This window comes from Lissotriton helveticus, chromosome 8 (assembly GCF_964261635.1).
Source record: "Lissotriton helveticus chromosome 8, aLisHel1.1, whole genome shotgun sequence".
NCBI classification, from domain to species: Eukaryota; Metazoa; Chordata; class Amphibia; order Caudata; family Salamandridae; genus Lissotriton; species Lissotriton helveticus.
Window position 1 is genome coordinate 1,522,817,175 of NC_136069.1, and position 18,158 is coordinate 1,522,835,332.

Below are 18,158 nucleotides of genomic sequence, written 5' to 3' on the forward strand. Positions count from 1 at the left end.
TGAAAAACCGTGAACTGCACAATTGTCTCAACCTAATATAAACTTATTTTGACTTGTACTTAAGTGGTTGTCTATTTACTGACTTTTTATACTATTGCACAACCTCCTCTAAAGTGTCTGTTAAACTTACCTTTTGTCCAGAAGTTTTGTCCTGAATTTTGAACTTCTGTCCTGAATTTTTGTCCTAAATGTTTACACTTACCGTCCTGACTTCGCACCCATGCCAGTTGGTCACCCTACTGTGCATAACAGGTAAACGTAGGATAAAAGCATACTGGTCTTAAAATAATATTTTTTGCTAGAAGATAGACTCTTTTATGAGGGCAGTATGGAGTAACACAGCAGATAAGTGAACAGGCGGGAAAGAAAGAATCAGGGAACAGGATTGACTAAGACAGTTTATTTCATTGATGCTTTCTCATGTGACACCTCCTTGCATCACAAATGCTAATACCAATAGATAATCTATTCACGATTAAAAATACTTTGACAGTCCAGCATTTGGGTTTAGTTTTTTTTTACTAAAAAGTAAACGGTCTTGAAGGGATTACTTTGCTGTGAATGGTGTCTGTCCTCCTTGGTGTTCTGTCTATACCATTAGAATTCACCATCGGATTGAGATCACGACCTCTACCTTGAGGTACTGTATTACAAGTCTCTCTGATTTTTACTCCTGTCCGACTAAGCGAATGCAAAACTACTGTTCGATGCGGTGGCATTTCTTTTTTAGGAAGCTTTAATCCAGGCAATTAAGAATCCTTTGCAGCAACTATAAATCCACTGTACATCCGGGCTTCCCTGTGGCGGTAACATTGCCATTTAAGCATTAAAACGCTTGCCAATGACCCCTAATTACAGAAATAATTTCCATCTCAAACCCCACAAGCACGAAGGCAGTCTTACACATACGAGACTTTAAAGCATGTGGCGCAGTGGTCTTGTATACAAATGTTTTGCTATGAACTTCATTCAGTTTGTTACTTTACCTAATTTTGGATACAGCACGGACCAAGGAAGACATGAGTCTGCTTTTCCCCCATAAAATGTACGGGTTAAAATGATCTGCATTTATTGGCAGCACTTGGGGTGCACGTTTCATGGTTCATTGATGACAGTGGAATGGATTATTCTGTGCTGTTTGTTGTAGACCCTCTTCATTTCCAAGTTTGGTTGAGTCGTGGACCTTTGGTGCGATGCTGTGCACGCGTCACCTGTCGTCAGTGAGCCATCCCCATCATGTCTTTGTACTTCCGGGTCAGCGCGCGGGCTTGATTGGTCAGGCGGCTCAGAACGTGCAGGAGTCCTCGGGTGTGAGACTGGAGCAGCACTTCCAGGTCAGGGCTCTCTTCCGGCTCCGGGTGCAGGTCTGTGGTGCTGGCCTTGGCCGGCCAGCCGTCCAGAGGGATCAGCCCCGTTTCCACCGTCATCCGGATGGACTTCAGCATGATGTAGCTCTGGTAAAGGTCTGAGAAGCCGGCGCCCTGCGGCTGCTCCAGTGGGACGTCGAGCAGCAGGCTGGGGAACATCACTTCGTGCTCCATGTTGCAGGCGGCTTCGGAGAACTTGGCCATGGCGGAGGCGAGGCAGTTTTTCGGGTGCTGCATCTCTGGAATGTGCAGAGGCCTCCTCGAGTCGCAGGGCAGTTGTTAGGTTGGTGATTCCCAGTGCGACTGGACATCTGCTGGCATTTCAGGGGTTATATGGGCCAGAGGCTGGTGGCGTGACTTTTTTTTTGTTGGAGCAGACAAATTGCAACAGTGGCAAAAGTTGGATCGTGCAGGCAGTCTGACCGGGGCAGACCTACTTCCACAGTTGGCAAATAATCCCATGGGTTACATAACGACTGCCAGCCTGAAGCTTGCTCAATGCATCTCTTCGATTGCACTGCTCACTGGGTGAGGTGATCTGATGTTGGGCAATAAATAAACGAGACGTTCCTTCTGTTTCACAGTATGAATGACTCCCCTGCAGCCGACCCAAAGTGACCCTTGCAGACTTTAATAAATGCTTTATTCAAGGACAGTGTAAAATAATTTGATTAAAAAATGAAAAGATCTTACATGAGTTTACCAGATTTCGAAGTTAATTTTTCACTGTATCATTTGTGTTAAAAAACACAAGTACTATAACATTTGAATAGTCCTAAATAGAATAAAATTACAAGAGATATATTTTCCATCACCATGAGGTACTGTGCTTACGTTTTATGCGTCTTGTGTTGCATTCAGCTCTCGTGGTTTAGCTAACTTTTAACAGTGTAAAACCTTTCTAAAACCTATTTTTTTTTAACCCTTTTGCTTGAATACCATTTTGCAAATAATTAACCATATGAGCTCGTTTAGACACAGCTTGTCTTCCATAAGATGACATGCTAATTACTTGCATAAGACAGATTTGTGCTTTCAGGGTAGGGAACCACAGGTGTTATATGGTGCAAATCATAATAAATATTGACAAAGTCAATCGGTCTCACCTACGAGAGCCAGTGACTTTGATTTGTAGCCCTGCTGTACAGCAGCGTGACTGGAGGATGCAAGGAAGCAAGCACATGGAGGATGGGTGGGAGGCTGTACCATGTCATGTTTCACCCGGAGTTGCGGGGTTATCCTGAGGCAGTGGTGGTGGCGATTGATTTTGAAAAAGCGGTTGACACCCAACGCTGGGACTTTTTATTGGCTGTCATGGGTGCGATGCAACTGGTTGAGGACTGGTTGCAGTGGGTCTGTCTCATTTATGGGAAGCCCACCGCCAGAGTGCGCACAGGAACGGCGGCTTCGGCCTCCTACCCTATTTATAGAGGGACCAGGCAGGGGTGTCCCCTGTCACCATTGCTCTTTGCTCTGGCAATGGAGCCTCTGGCAGCGCGGGTCCGGAGAGAGAGAGCAGATTTTGGGGTTTCCCTAGACGGGTCCCACCACAATTTCTCGCTATACCCAGATGATGTATTGATCTATCTCTGAGGTGGCACGCTGTGGGTTTGCCCTATCTTAGCTATCCTGATCTGAAAGAAACACGTTAGTGATAGATTCCTTACCTTAGAATATCTCCAGGTGTCAGACTGGATCCAGAAAGTTGTACCCTTGCGCGTCCGAAGGTGGCATTGTGTGGCTCCGCGTCCGTCGCTGGCGTCGTAGGCGCCGAGATGACGCCGCAGAGACTACTTAGGCGCCACCCATGCGCACTAACATTAGTTCTTTCTTTTTCCGCATCAGCAAGCACAGATCCGGTTAGAGCACGTACCCTAGTTACTTTTTGACTATCCTTTTGAGACCCTTTGTCTTCTCCTTTGGAGTCTTTGACTCCTGGTGCCACGTAGGGATGCCTGGGTTTAAGTCCTGCGGGGTCAGTGGCTGACCCCCATGGCGTCTGTCTCTACTGTCTGGAATGCGACCATGACTCCCGGTCATGTTCCGACTGTCTGGCCATGGGTCCAAAGGCCTTAAGGGAGCGGTCCCGTAACCTGCTGGAGGCCCGGCAGTCGTCTCCGCGCCGTTCGAGGTCCAGGGATCGATCAAGGAACGGATCGCGGAGCCATCATCATCGCTCTTCGGGGTCGAAGTCGTCACACTCGGAATCAGGTAAGAGACGACATAAGAAGAAGTCGAAGAATCGTTGCCGCTCTCCGACCTCGGTCTCTGGATGCGGACGAAGGGAATGGGGTACCACCCCTGCGGCTCCTTTGGAGCTTGTGAGTCCCGCAGCCTACCCACCCTATCAGGGTCCATCGACGACTCCTGCCCAGGTGCAAGATTTTCTTGCAGCCAAGGACCTCCTCTTCAGGCCTCGGGCTCCCGCTGGCGCGCCTTCGGACCCCCCGGTCCCCGTTGAGGGCCCTCCCTTGCCGGCAGCTCCAGCGCTGCAGGGACCTCCGCCGGTGGCCTCGGCACCGCCCACCGCTCCGATCCCGGTGCCGCAGTGGGTTCTGTTCTTTCTGCCACTGCCTTTGCCCTGGTTTCCAGACAATTTTGCCCCTAGTTGGGATCTTAATTGGGACACGGAGCTGGACCAACGCCGTCCGGCGCAGTTCGGAAATTTGTATTCCCCTGTCCCTCCCCCACCGCTGCAGCCTGTTCCACGGGCAGTGGAGGAAGGGGACAAATGGCAGGGGTCTGAGGAACCTCTCGCACGGCAGTGCGGTTCGGAACAGGAATGAACAGAAGAGCTAGACGATGCCGGTGGTCTTGACCTTGCCTCTGACCATGGTTTTCTTTCTCCTCCTGCTGGGGCCACGGAGGAGGGGGCTCCATTCACTGTGGTGCTCCGTAGAGCAGCTGAGGCCCTTGACCTCGACCTGCCTACAGTGACCCTCAAGACAAATTTCCTCACTGAAGTACTTCTGCCGGCGGCAAGCACTTTGGAGCCCCTGCTGACGTTCAATGAGGCCTTAACTTGATGGGCACCTGGTCTAGACCAGCCTCGTGGATAAGAACGTAGCCAGGCACCATCACCCGGCCCCGGGTGACCCTGCTTTTCTGTCTACCCACCCAACCCCGTAGTGCCTGGTCATCCAGGCCTCAACTTCCCAGAGCGCATTCCCTACCGCTCCGCCGGATAAGGAATCCAAGAAGCTGGAACAGTTTGGCAAGAAACTGTTCATCTGCCAGCTTAAGACTGCGGTCGGTGAACACCGCATGCCTCTTGGGCTGCTATTTCCACGCTGTGTGGGACACGGTTGCGCAGGTGCTGCCTCAGTGTCCAGAGGAAGCTTGGACAGTGCTTTCCCAAGCTTTTGCTGAGGGGAAAGATGCAGCAAAGTTCGCCATCAGTTGTGGTCTGGACACCGCAGACTCACTGGGTAGGGCGATTTCTCCGACGGTGGCCCTCCATCCCCACGTCTAGTTGCGGTCCACTGGCTTTTCAGGGGATGTACAAAGTTCTCTTATGGTCATGCCCTTTGATGGCACTCGCCTGTTTGGCGATAAGGCAGATAGTGCGCTGTAGTGTTTTAAGGGCTCCCGGGCTACGGCCAAGTCCTTAGGTCTCTCCATCACGCGTCTGGCCACATCTGCTTTTCGTTCCTTTCGTGACCACAGAAGGGGTGCGCCCACACGTTCGTTCAGCCACAAGCCTGCGCAGAAGCAACCTCGCCGGGGATGTGGTTTCCTCCGCGGCGGGACAGGGGGCCAGCGTGCGGGTAAGTCCACCTCCACTCCCGCAGCGTCCACCTCAATGCCTTCCTAGTGTGAGCTTTGGGGCACACCCCACGCCGGTGGGCCGCAGGATTCGCCATCACCTTCCCCACTGGCGTTCCGTTACCTCGGACAGGTGGGTGTTGCAATTTATCCGAATGGGCTACTCCCTCCCCTTCGAGACTGCCCCTCCAGCCATTCCACCTCAGTACCACCGCATGTCGGGGGACCATTTTGCCCTTCTCCAGCAGGAAGTCACGGCCCTCTTGGCCAAGGGGGCCATCAAGCTCGTTCATGGGCCAGAAGTCGGGCTTGGTTGTTATTCCAACTACTTTCTGGTCCCCAAGAAGGACAAAGGGGGCCTGCCTCCCATCTTGGACCTCAGGAACGTCAACCGCTTCCTTCCGGAAGGAGAAGTTCAAAATGTTGACTCTAGCTCAGGTCTTGGCTGCCCTCGACCCCGGAGACTGGATGGTAGCGTTGATCTTGCAGGACACATATTTTCATATTCCTGTCCTGCCGGCCCACCGGCGTTACCTGCGCCCCTCGGGTGTTCACGAAAGTGATGGCGGTTGTCGCAGCTCATCTGCGCAGGTCAGGGGTTCCAGTCTTCCCCTAGCTTGACGACTGGTTGCTGAAGGCGGGCTCACCCCAGGCAGTCGTCTCCCACCTCCAGACTACGGCCAACCTCCTGCATTTGCTGGGGTTCTCCATCAATGTGCCAAAGTCGCACCTGAGTCCCTCTCAGAAGCTTCCCTTCATTGGGAAGGTTCTGGATTCGACGCAGTTTTGGGTTTATCCTCCCTATCTGCGAGTCCGGGATATTCAGGCTTTGATTCCTATCTTTCATCCTCGGTTCAGTGTTTCGGTCAGGATGACCCTCCGGCTCCTGAGCCTAATGGTCTCCGGCATCCTGCTAGTGCAACATGCCAGATGGCATATGCGGGCTCTGCAGTGGGACCTGAAGTTCCAGTGGGCACAGCCTCAGGGCAACCTGTCCAGTCAGGTCCAGATCTCGGAGAGCACTGCACGACAATTGCAGTGGTGGCACATGAATCGCGATTGGATCGATGGCAGATCCCTCTCCCTTCCCCAACCGGAGCACACAGTGGTGACGGATGCGTCCCTCCTGGGATGGGACGGCCACATGGGAGAGGCGGAGTTCAGAGGCCTCTGGTCTCCGGCAGAGTCCTGGGTCCATATCAACCTTTTGAAGCTTCGGGCGATCCAACTTGCACTGAAAGCATTCCTTCCCTCTGTCCGGGGAAGTGTAGTGCAGGTGTTCACAGAAAACACCACAGCCATGTGGTACTGCAACAAACAGGGCGGGTGGGGTCATGGACCCTATATCAGGAGGCACTCCACCTCTGGACATGGCTGGAACATCAAGGCATTTCCTTGGTGGTTCAACACCTGGCAGGTTCTTTGAACTCCAGGGCAGACAAACTCAGTTACCAGGGGCATGATGGATCACGAATGGCGTCTGAACTCTGACGTGGCTCAAGGTCTCTTTCTGCAGTGGGGAGAGCCTTGGTTAGATCTATTTGCCACTGAAGAGAATGCGCAATGTCATCAGTTCTGTGTGTTGGAATTTCCAAGGCTGCGCTCGCTCAGCGACGCTTTTCGTCACGAGTGGAGCTGCAGTCTGTTGTACGCCTTTCCGCCTATACCACTTCTGCCCAGAGTGCTGAAGAAGATCCACGTGACCGGGCCCAAGTCATTCTTGTGGCTCTGGATTGGGCACGAAGATACTGGTATCCCGAGCTACTCAGCATGGCGATCAATCCCCCGATCCGACTGCCTCTTCGGGAGGATCTTCTGTCGCAGCAGCAGGGGACGGTCTTCCACCCGAACCTGTCCAGCCTCCGCCTCCATGCGTGGAGATTGAGCAGCGACAGTTGACAGATTTCGACCTTCCTTCAGAAGTCTGTGATATTATTCTGGCAGCAAGGTGTCCCTCCACTAAGACGGTACATGCCTGCAGGTGGAACAAATTTGTGGCACGGTGCAGAGCAAAGGCTGTTGATCCCCTTTCGGCTTCTCTTTACGAGGTTCTTCTGTTCCTTCTCTCTTTTATCTCAGCAGGGCACTGCTCTGGACACTATCAAGGGTTATGTCTCGGCCATTTCCGCCTTTCTACAGCTTCCAGATCAACCTTCTCTTTTTAAGTCCCCAGTTGTTAATCACTTCCTGAAAGGCATTACACACATGTTTCCTCCCGTGCCTTTCATAATGCCTCAATGGGACTTAAATCTTGTCTTGACCTTTCTGATGTGCACTCCCTTTAAGCCATTTCATAACTGTCCTTTAAGTTTTCTCACTCTGAAGATGGCTTTCCTGTAGCTATCACCTCTGCCAGAAGGGTGAGTGATCTCCAAGCTCTGTTTTCTAAACCTCCTTTTCTCTCTGTTCATCCGGATAAGGTGGTTTTAAGGACTCGTCCTTTTTTCTTGCTAAAGGTTGCCACGCCCTTCCACATCGGGCAGACCATCACTTTGCCCACCTTCTTTCCTCCTCTGCATCCTTCAAAAGAAGAAGAGAGGCTCCACCGTCTGGACCCAAAACGTGTGCTATCTGAAGAGCACACAACAGTTCCGGGTGGATGACCACGTTTTTGTTGGCTACGTGGGCGCCAAGAAAGGTCGAGCCGTGCACAAACGGACCATCTCTCGGTGGGTCGTTCTGTGCATCAAAGCCTGTTACTCGTTGGCTAAGAAGGAGCCTCCTGTGGGACTGCGTGCCATTCTACCAGGGCAACGGCAGCCACTACTGCCTTGGGACGCGACGTTCCCTTGCAGGACATCTGTCAGGCAGCTACGTGGGCCTCACTGCATACTTTTACCAAGCACTACTGCCTAGACAGCCAAGTCCGGAGAGATGGCTTCTTTGGCCGTTCTGTTCTCCGAGACTTTCTTGTGTGATCTTCATTCTCAGACACTCCGCCTGGGTTGGTATTGCTGGGGTATCTATTCTAAGTTAAGGAATCTATCACTAACGTGTTTCTTTCAGATGCACAACTTACTTACCTTCGGTAACGATATATCTGTAAGAAACATTAGTTAGTGATAGATTCCTTACCGCCCCACCCATCCTCCCCGTTCTGCCAACTGATTTCTAGGGTTAAGGTCGTCCGTTTCAGGGCCCTAGTTTCATGGCACCTGTGGTCAGTTTCTTCCATGGCTCTGCGTTCCTCGCACGGAAAGTCGTGTACAGAACTGATGTCAGCACGCATGGGTGGCGCCTAAGTAGTCTCCATGATGTCATCTCGGCGCTGACGATGCCAGTGATGGACGCGGAGCTGCACAACGCCACCTTCCGACCCACAAGGGTACTGCTGATGAAAACGTTCCGGATCCAGTCTGACGCCTGGGAATATTCTAAGGTAAGGAATCTATCACTAACTAATGTTTCTTAAAGATATATCATTACTGAAGGTAAGTAACTTGTGCGCCGAGTTTGCTACCTATTCGGGCCTGCGAGTAAATGGGGAAAAAACCTTTGTGTTCCCGCTGCACCCCGCTATGGACAGACCCTTGTCCTTGCCGACCACCATAGAATGGGCACCGGTGTCGGTAAAATATCTGGGGATACGCGTCTACCATACACAGGCCGATTTGTTCGAAGGGAATCTCTGATGCTTCGGGTGTAAGTGGCCTTTTGGCACACTCTTAAGTTGCCAATTATGGCAAGAGTGGCGTTGTCCAAAATGGTGGTCCTGACCCGCCTATTATATTACTTCGTCAACCTCCCAGTGCTGATACCGCGATCGTGGTTTAAAATGCTAGATGGACTCTTGAGAGACTTGGTATGGGACGGCGGCCGCAATAGGGTGTCATTGCAGACCTTGCGGCTTCCGCTTGTGGGTGGCGAACTGGGGGCCCCGACTTTGAAGCCTACTACCTAGCGGCGCAGCTGCAGTGGCTAGCCAGATGGCTAGATGGCAGGGACCTAGTTACGTTGCCGCTTCCCGCGGGTGCTATACAGACTAAGCTTTTTCCCAGGCTTCTAAACAGACGCCAAAAACTTCAACACATGGGTACGCTGCTCTCGGTGGCAGTGAAATGCTGGGATAGATGCACGGCACGCTCCAGTAATAGATTGCTCTATGCCCCTAGCTTCCCGGTCATATGTATCCCCCAGGGATGGGCCCACCGCTATCGTGGCGTCAATTGGTAGGTTGGGAGGAGGCGGGTGTACTGACGATTGATGATTGCTACAGGGATAAAGAACTGCTCCCCTTAGACGACTTTTTAGAATATCACGAGCTCCCAGCGGGGCAGTTCTTAATTTACCACAAACTAAGAGGGGCAGTGCGGGAACTGTGAGGGGATGGCACGGAGGAACGTGAGGCTCACCCAGCTTTGGAGGCGGTAGTGACATTGGGTTCGGCGGGGCACCTGGTGCGATGGCTTTATCTCGCAATACTGGAGTTAAGCCCGGGTTTATTATCGAGCATGCGGGAGCGATGGGAGTAGACATTACATAGGAGCCTGGCAGACAAGGAGTGGCAAAAAGTCCTGAAAGGCCCCAAAAAGGTCTTGAGGAATACAGCCTTTACAGTCCTTCAATTTAATGTACTCCATCGAACATATCTTAACCCGCACCGGTTGAATGTAGTCTGTAATAGAGTGGATTTGTCTTGCGCTAGGTGCCTCCTAGAGGATGTGGACTTCGACCATATGGTTTGGTCCCGCCCGCGGCTTTCTGATTATTGGGTTAGGATAGTGGATATGGTCAATAAGGTTTTGTCCCGTAATCTGTTGTGTACTCCCGAGGTCTGTCTGTTGGGCCTCTTTCCGAGACCTAAAGCCCGTAAGCTGGGACATAGGTTTACTGATCTGGCCTTCCTCTTAGCCAAAAGAAGAATAGCGCTTGGCTGGAAGACCAAAGACCCACTACTGGTGACATCATGGGAGGCGGATGTCTCATGTTGGGATTAGAGAGGAGGAAAGGACCCTGATTGCAGAAGACCGGATTACCATATGCGGAACCGTGGGGAGACATTCTTCGGGCTTGGGAGACTCAACATGTGCCGGATCTGAGGATTAGAGCGTCATGAATGCAGAGGCGTAGCTAGAGCTTCTGGCGCCCGGGGCTATCCCCAGATTGCCGCCCATGGCAGGTAGCGGCGGGGAGGGTGGATCTGGGGAAAAATTTCGGCGAGCAGCAGGGGTGGATTGGCAGGGTTTAAGTTACAATGCCACTCTCTACTCCACTGCATAAGAAAGGGTGTGAAACTGCGGCATAAGCCTAGAGCAAACCTCGAAGGTCAAGTCTCAGTTGATGAAGGCCCACCAGCACTAAAATGGTAGCTAAATGCATAAGTAAATGTATCCCTTCCCTTCCTCCTCTTACACCTCTCCATACTGAACTGCTGCTACAAGACCACAACAGAAAAACCACCCGCTAGACATCAAACACAACACCAAAACAACTCCCACATAGGTCACACTCTACACCCACACTCTACCAAACAACGACAGTATTTAGAAACATAAGCAAAGCTATAGCAATAGAACAGCTTCATTATCTCTTCCATCCATGCATCTATTCATTCTTTCACCCTTCCAGCCACCTACTGGCATCCACTATTTCACCTTTAGATTCGGTCATCAATTCATTCTTTCATCCATCATTCAATATTTCCCCATTCTATCCATTTATCTATCTATCCATCCATCCAATTTGCCATCCATCTGTTATGCCATCCATCTGCCCATCCATACAGTCTAAAAACCAACCAACCACTCTGCCACCCATTGATCTATTCACTCTGCCATCCATTCTCTTTGCATCCATCCTCCACTCTTTTATCTTACCATCACCTCTGCCATTCATCGATCAACTGACATCCTTTCATCAATTCATTAACTCTTCCATTCATCCACTCAGCCATCCATCAACCTAATCTGCCATCCATCCTCCTATCTTCTCTTCCATCCATCCATCATTCACACTCTCTGCCATCCACTCTGCCATCCATTCACCATCCATCCACTCTGCCACCCATCCATTCATCAACTCTTCTATCTATTCATTCAACCACCCATCCACTCATCCATCAATCCACCCACTCTGAAGGAGGAGCCAAGATGGCGATCGGTGCGGCAGTGTAGGCTCCCGGCTCCGTAAGCTTCCGAGCCCTGCAAGATAATCCTGTCCACGATCCTGGCATTGCATGGCAGCGGGGCGACGGTGAAGGCGCGCAGATATCGCTTGTGCGATCCCGGCACCTCTACCTGCCTCACAGACGGAGATATTCACGAAATTGACTGATGGCCTTAAACGACCCGGAGCCGAGACCTCGGTTGGTAAACATGGCCGGGCGCTGATTCATCGGAGGCGGCCAGCTGGACCTGGGCGGAGTCGGCCCGCCGAGACGCGGCACCTCCACAGGGAAATTTTCTGTTGGTGCCCTGGTTGTCGCACGGTGCGGCTGGAGTGCATCCTCGATATGGAGGCTCGATGGAACTACTGTTGATTGCGGAGAGCGGAAGGTGCGCCTGTCCGCTTTGTCTTTGTTCTTGCCCGGTTTTTGCGGGCCGCTCCCGAGTTTGAGGCTGTTGCTGAGTCGGAGAGGGGATGACCGCTGCCGTGGACTGTTTTTTAGGCTTATACTCTGGGAAGCCCCGGAATCCCATCTGTGGTCTGCCTAAGCCGGACTTGTCCCTGCCCTGCCTTTGTTCTCTCAACCAGTTGGACGCGCCTAATGGGTGCCTGAATACGAGGGAGTGCAACACCCTGCCTACTGAAGTACTGTGCGAGTCACCGAGTAGCTCAGTGATGGGGAAAATACAGCCTGCGCTGTCCTGCAGTGATATCCTTGCCGCTCTAAATGACTTTCACACCACTTGGTGGGATGGCTCCCGAGCGCTTGGGGAGAAGCTAGACGATGTTGTGCTCACGCTGGGACTGATGCACCCGGATGGCCCCCGGCTACGCGAGGAATCGCCTTCATCTACGTCTGTGGAGAGTACTGTGATTGTACTTGGATGCGGAGGGGACTGGATGATCCCGGACAGTGTGGGTGCCTGTGACAGAATGCCCGTGCGTCTTTATTGTCCGGAAGGATGCCTTTCCCAGCATTTGATGGTGGCCCCGTCCATAGTAGCGCCGCTGAGGACTCGTACACTGCTCCAGCTATTGTTGCCTCCTGTGACTGCTTCCTCTTTCCTCGCCCTGGTACTTCTGTTGGGGAACGCGTCCCCTGACTTGGATCTGGGAGTGCTGGTCTTCGGTGGAGGGGACTCTGTCGGTGGTCGGCGGCGTCCATTTTGTGCTTGCAAGTTGCACCTCTACCGTGCGTGGACATTTTGTCTTCACTTGTTTGCCGGGATGAGATCTCCTTTGCGGGCATGCCACGGGGGATTTATAAGAATGGGCCAGGGCTAAGTGGTTCTCTTTGATAGTTGATGTCTGTGTGGCGGGTGGGTGAAGCGGGTTGGCGAGTTCTTACACTATACTTAATAGCGCGATATGTAATGTTTCACCCCCATTTTTACTGTACTAAGTGATTGCTGCTTTTATTGTCGCTTCTGGGGCGGAGACTACATTCATGGAAGGAGAGACCGGGAGCCTATTGGGATAGCCCTCCTCCGGTATTATATAACCTTTTTTCTTTTTCCTTTCTCTCCTCTGTACCTAAATTTCGGGTTCCGTTCTCGGGCGACAGGCACACTGCTAGGGGAGGGGGGCAGGCCATAGCCTCTGCATGTGTGCTGGGTGGGGGGTTGGGGGTGGGGTTTTTTGTTTCATCTTCGTTTCTATGGGCCTCGTTTTTTCTCTTCTTTTTCTTGGTTCTTTCTTTTCTTCTTTCTTCTTTCGGGTCAGTGTGGTGCTTAAGTGTAGCGTTCGCTTATTGTTTCTGTTGTTATTGTTCCTGGTAACATTAGTTAGGATGTTCCACGTTAACGGGGTGGGTGATGGCCAGTACGTATTGTGAATACATGTTTTTATCCTGATATGCGTATTTTTCAGCCGATCCTCCGATTGTGACTCTTAGCATCGTTGATAATCTGCTGTGTTCATTGCCCCCTCTATGCTTGCTGCGGATTGCATGGCGACTGATCCTTTTTCATTTATAAACTTTAAAATTAACCTGATTTATCCTGTACTCGACGGCTACTTTCTCCATATGTGTCATTTCGAATACCGGCTGCTTCTTCTCTAGAGACTGCTGAGCTGTTCTATTGTTGTGTTTGTGTTACAAACTGATTTTGAGGCCGGCCGGGGTGGTTGTAGGCCTGTACCTGTATGCTTTTGTTACACAATAAAGGTTTTAAAAAAAAAAAAATCCACCCACTCTGTTATTCAACCACCCATTCATCCACTCTGCAATGCATAAATCCCCTCCACCCTCCATCCATTCTGCCATCCATCTGCTCATCCATCCATCTATCCACTCTGCCATCTATCCTGCCATTCATTCATCAATCCATCCACTCTGCTATCCAATCATGCATTCAGTCACTTTGCCTTTAATCCATTCATGCTGCCACGCATCCATTCATTTACTTTGCCATCCATCCAATCTGCCATCCATCCATACATTCATTCACTTTGCCACCCATCTTTTCACCCTGCCATCCATTCATCATCCACCCACTATGACTTCCATTCACAGATCTTTCGCCCACTCATCCAGCCCTTTACTCTATCCTCCTTTCAGCTGTCCCTCCACCTATTCATTCACTCAACTATTCATCCATTTGTTCTGCCATCCTTTCACTTGTCCATCCACCTATCCATTCACGCACTCACCCATCCACCCATCCCTTTACTATACTTTCATGTGTCCATCCATCATCATTCACTTCTTCTTTCACCCACTCATTCATCCACATATCCATTCATCCTCCTACTCCATCATCCCTACTTCCTTTTTTTCACCCTTTTCTTCCAACATTCCTTCTTTCTTTCCCTGTTCTATTTACCCAGCAGTCGGTTTTCCTCTGAGGCTGTGGGAGTGCTTCCGGTTTCAACGTGAGACATGTTTGGGGTCCTTCTTGCTAGTCCACAAAATGTAATGAACTGAATTTTTGCCTATTGCAGTGCTGGGAGTGAGCCTCGCATACCAGGGCACACGAGGACGGACAGACGGGCGGGGCGAGCATAGGAGGATATTTGACTTTTTGGGAGCACTGCAGTCAACGTCGGGCATCGGAACGCGAGAAACTGAATGAACAAGTGCAGTCCTATCCTAACTTGCACAGTGCACTTACATACACGTGACGTGTGCGGTGCTGAACGACTATGTGCCCAAGTAAACCCTGGGCTGGCCACCAGTACCATGCAGCTGACGCTCCCAAAATAGTGCAGCCTGGGTCGGACCGCACCCCCCCTAGCTACGCCAATGCATGAATGTTTGAAACTGAGCGCCCTGCCCCTCCTCCCCCGCCTGATAAGTGGTGTTCCCCTTCCTTCGTCGCCCTCAACCCCCCCCCCCCCCCCCCCCGGCCCTACCTAGACAATTGATGAGTATTTTCTCATTACCGTAGGAGCGTGAGGACCGCTGGCAGGTACATTTTAGTTGTTTAAGTACGTTTCCTTTACATGGTATTATGAGCATTAGTTGTTTCCGAGCTCGGTCTGCTTTCCTTTCTTTTGTCATTTTCTGTTTTTAATTATGTGTATATTATGGCTTTTTACATGTAGATCATAGTGAGTAAATGACCGTGCCATATGTAGACATGCAGACTCAGTGGAGAATAATCCTGAACGTATTGCATAGATCATATGCATACTTTGTTTCCCTATTCACAGGAACAATGATAAAATGATATGATAAATGGGATTTATAGAGCGCATGTTCACCAACGGTTTCTTGGCGCTAGAGTGGAAGGGCTAAGTGGTACAGGGCGGGAAGGAATTAGTTGTGGGCTAGAGAAAAGAGCCAGGTTTTAAGTGATTTTCTGAAGTGAGCATAGGAGGGGAGGAGAAGAAGTTCTTGGGGAAGGGAATTCCAGAGTTGTAGAGCCTCGGTAGAGAATCTTAGGCCTCCATGCTTCTTACGTCTGAAAGAGCAGGGGGACAGTAAGTTTGAGCCGGAAGAGCGTAGGGCGCAATGAGGGACATAACGGTGTAAGAGGGAGGAGATGAAAGAGGGTCCCTGAGAGGAAAGGGCTTTGTGGATCAGGCAGCCGAGTTTAATGAGGCTGCGCTGGGCCACTGGGAGCCAATGGAGGCTCCTAAGAAGAGGTTTAGTGTTACTGAACTTAGGCTGGCCATGAATAAGCCTGGCTGCTTGGTTCTGGATGAGTTGGAGACGTTGAGATTGATATGCAGGTATGCCCGCGTATAAAGAATTCGCATAGTCAATGCGAGATATGACTAGTCCCAGAGTGACCTGAACAAGAGCTTCACGAGAGAGCAGTCTGCTGATTTTCCGAATACGGCGCAGATGGAAGAAGCAGACGGATACTACTGAGTTAATTTGAGTTATCATGGAGAGGTCATTGCTAATGGTGATGCCTAAGCTCTTGACAGAGTCAACAGGGGAAGGAGAGGGACCAAGGGAGAGGGGCCAGAAGGTGGAGTTCCAGGGGTTGCCTTGGGGCCCAGTGAGGACTAACTCAGTCTTGTCGCGATTAAGTTTAAGCTGGTCATCAATTCATCCAAGAGCTGATGAAAGTCATGATGGAATGGACGTTTTGAATGGAGGAAGGGGAAGGGTCAATGTTAAAAATAAGCTGGAGATCACCGGGATAGTTAAAGATGATCACAGAACTTTTCTGAAGCTCAGAAATTAGGGGAAGAATATACAAATTGAACAGGAGTGGTTAGAGGCAGTAACCCTGCGGGACTCCACAGGTGAGTCGCTTTCCTTCCGAGGAGAAGGGGGGGGGGAGGGAGACTGCTTGTGATCAGTCTTGGAGGAAGGAGGCGATCCATCTCAGCGGTTGCCCCCGGATGCCGGCGCACTCGACACGGTCGAGAAGAACAGTATGGTCGACAGTATCAAATGCCGCTGACAAATCCAGGAGCACCAGTGCCTGTGAGATGTTCTGATCAGCCCCCTTTCTGAGCTCATCATGGACGGCCAGGGCAATTGATTCCGTAGAATGTTGAGGCTTAAATCCAGCTTGGTGGGGATCTAGATAGTGGGTGGATTCTATGAAGGTACTAAGGCAGTTAGCCACGAAGGCCTCCAAGATTTTGCCCAGGTAGGGGAGAAGGGAAATTGGGCGGAAGTTGCCGAGTGTCCCGGGATCAGCTCCTGCTTTTTTAAGAATGGGTGAGACCACAGCTGTTTTGAAGGAAATGGACCTTACAATTTCTAATAGTGTAAATTGCCTTCGAAAATTGTTATTCCTCTATTAAAGAGAATATAATTATGTCAATAATATGGAAAACTCTATGTTTATAACAAAAAAGTCAAAAAAATGTTTTTAAAAAAATGGAGGATGGTGAGAGGCGTCTGGACAAGCACATTGACAGCTGAGGGTGGGTGGGAGGAGAATGGACGAGGAACATGGAGGAGGAGAAGTACACAAGTGAGACAACTGGAAAATGCACACACACTCATAGTGCTGAAACAGGAAAAAAGTAGCACCTGAAAAGGCAGGCAAGCAGCAGAAGGACACAGTAATGCGTCCATGCTCCAATGGAGGAACACTGTCAAGTACAAGAAGGAAGCTTACTAATAAGTAGCAAGCAAATGAGAGTGGCAATGATGTCAACCAGTGGTAAGCAGAGGGCGGTCTCGAAGCCCGCTATATGGTAACAAAAGATCTCACAAGAGACTGTGCACGCGCTCTTAGGCAAGTCCTAAAAAGGTTGTGTAAGACATAGAAATAGTTCGTTTTTGAAATGTGTTGCATGTTCTTTCTTTTTTTTTTTTTTTTCTCTTTTTATTAAACAAAACTTTATTGACAAATTGGCGCAGAAGTTATTTTCAACATGTTCATTGCTTGTATCCGATACATATTGTGTTATGATGGCTGTGTAGACGGTTAAGCGACAGGATAAAACGGCGTACAAGGTCACTATACACAATGTATAAAAAAGAATGAGGTACATAGAATTTCCTTATAACAGCATATAGGTCAACATTCCACAGTCTGTTCCAGTTCGTATTTTGCCCACCTATTATATACTGCAGGTAGTGTTCAGTGACTTCTGCGTATGGCAGGAAAATGATCTCTACAAAGAAAAAAAGGAACATAACTAATGTCATCACCACTATATACAATTGTGCTCTGTCATAAAATGGTGTCCTCCACTGCATAAAGCTCACACACCGGTTTATAGTTTACAGTCGCTGCTCCCTCCACCCCCACACAAATCAGAGATCTTCACATCATTCCGCCCCTCTACTCATCCTCTTCCTCTGACTCCAGTTCTTCATCCTCCGGCAGCGGGTCACATGGCTCCCCCCTATATTTATTCCAAGGTGTCCATACTTTGTTCCATTTACGCGGACAAGCCCGCAACATATAAACCGCCCGTTCCTTCACCATGAGGAGGTCCATATTTCTGACCCAGCCCGACACTGTCGGTAAGTCCAGAGCACCCCATTTTTGTGCTATGTCCCTTTTTGCCACTGTCATAGCCAATGTGGCCCATAACTGTTCATACTTGTTCAAATCAGTAGGATCCCAAATGTTTAACAGACATTTGCGGGGCTCAGGCAGGAGCGATATTTCAAGGGCCTGGGAGACTACGCATAATTTGTTTCCATATCTCTTGAAGCAATGGGCAGTCCCATAGTGTATGAAGCAGGGACCCCTCCTCCCCGCAGCCCCTGAGACAGAAGGGGTGTGGTGTCTTCTGTATCCTGTGCAAAAGTGTTCTGGTATAGTAGGTGCGGTGTAGGATCTTGAGTTGTACCAGCCTAAACCTAGCTGAGATGCCCACCTCCCTCGGCGAGGCCAACGCCTCGTTCCATTCTGAGTCGTCCATATCCCCGAGTTCCTCGGCCCATCGCTCTCGGAGCTTCTGTGTGGGATCCGGCAGGTTATTAACTAGTTTTTTGTATGTAAGGAAGGTTGCCTTCTGTTCCATGAAGTCAGTTAGCAATCTGTCCTCTAG

General features: G+C 50.3%; 1 protein-coding gene across 1 annotated transcript; it reads right to left on the reverse strand.

Annotated features, from left to right (window-relative positions):
• Positions 1-385: 385 nt before the first annotated feature.
• On the reverse strand, positions 386-2,010 carry THRSP (thyroid hormone responsive). Its single transcript, XM_078658498.1, has one exon. The coding sequence runs from the start codon at positions 1,602-1,604 to the stop codon at positions 1,218-1,220; it is 387 nt and encodes a 128-aa protein (XP_078514624.1). The 5' UTR covers positions 1,605-2,010; the 3' UTR covers positions 386-1,217.
• Between the last annotated feature and the right edge of the window lie 16,148 nt (positions 2,011-18,158).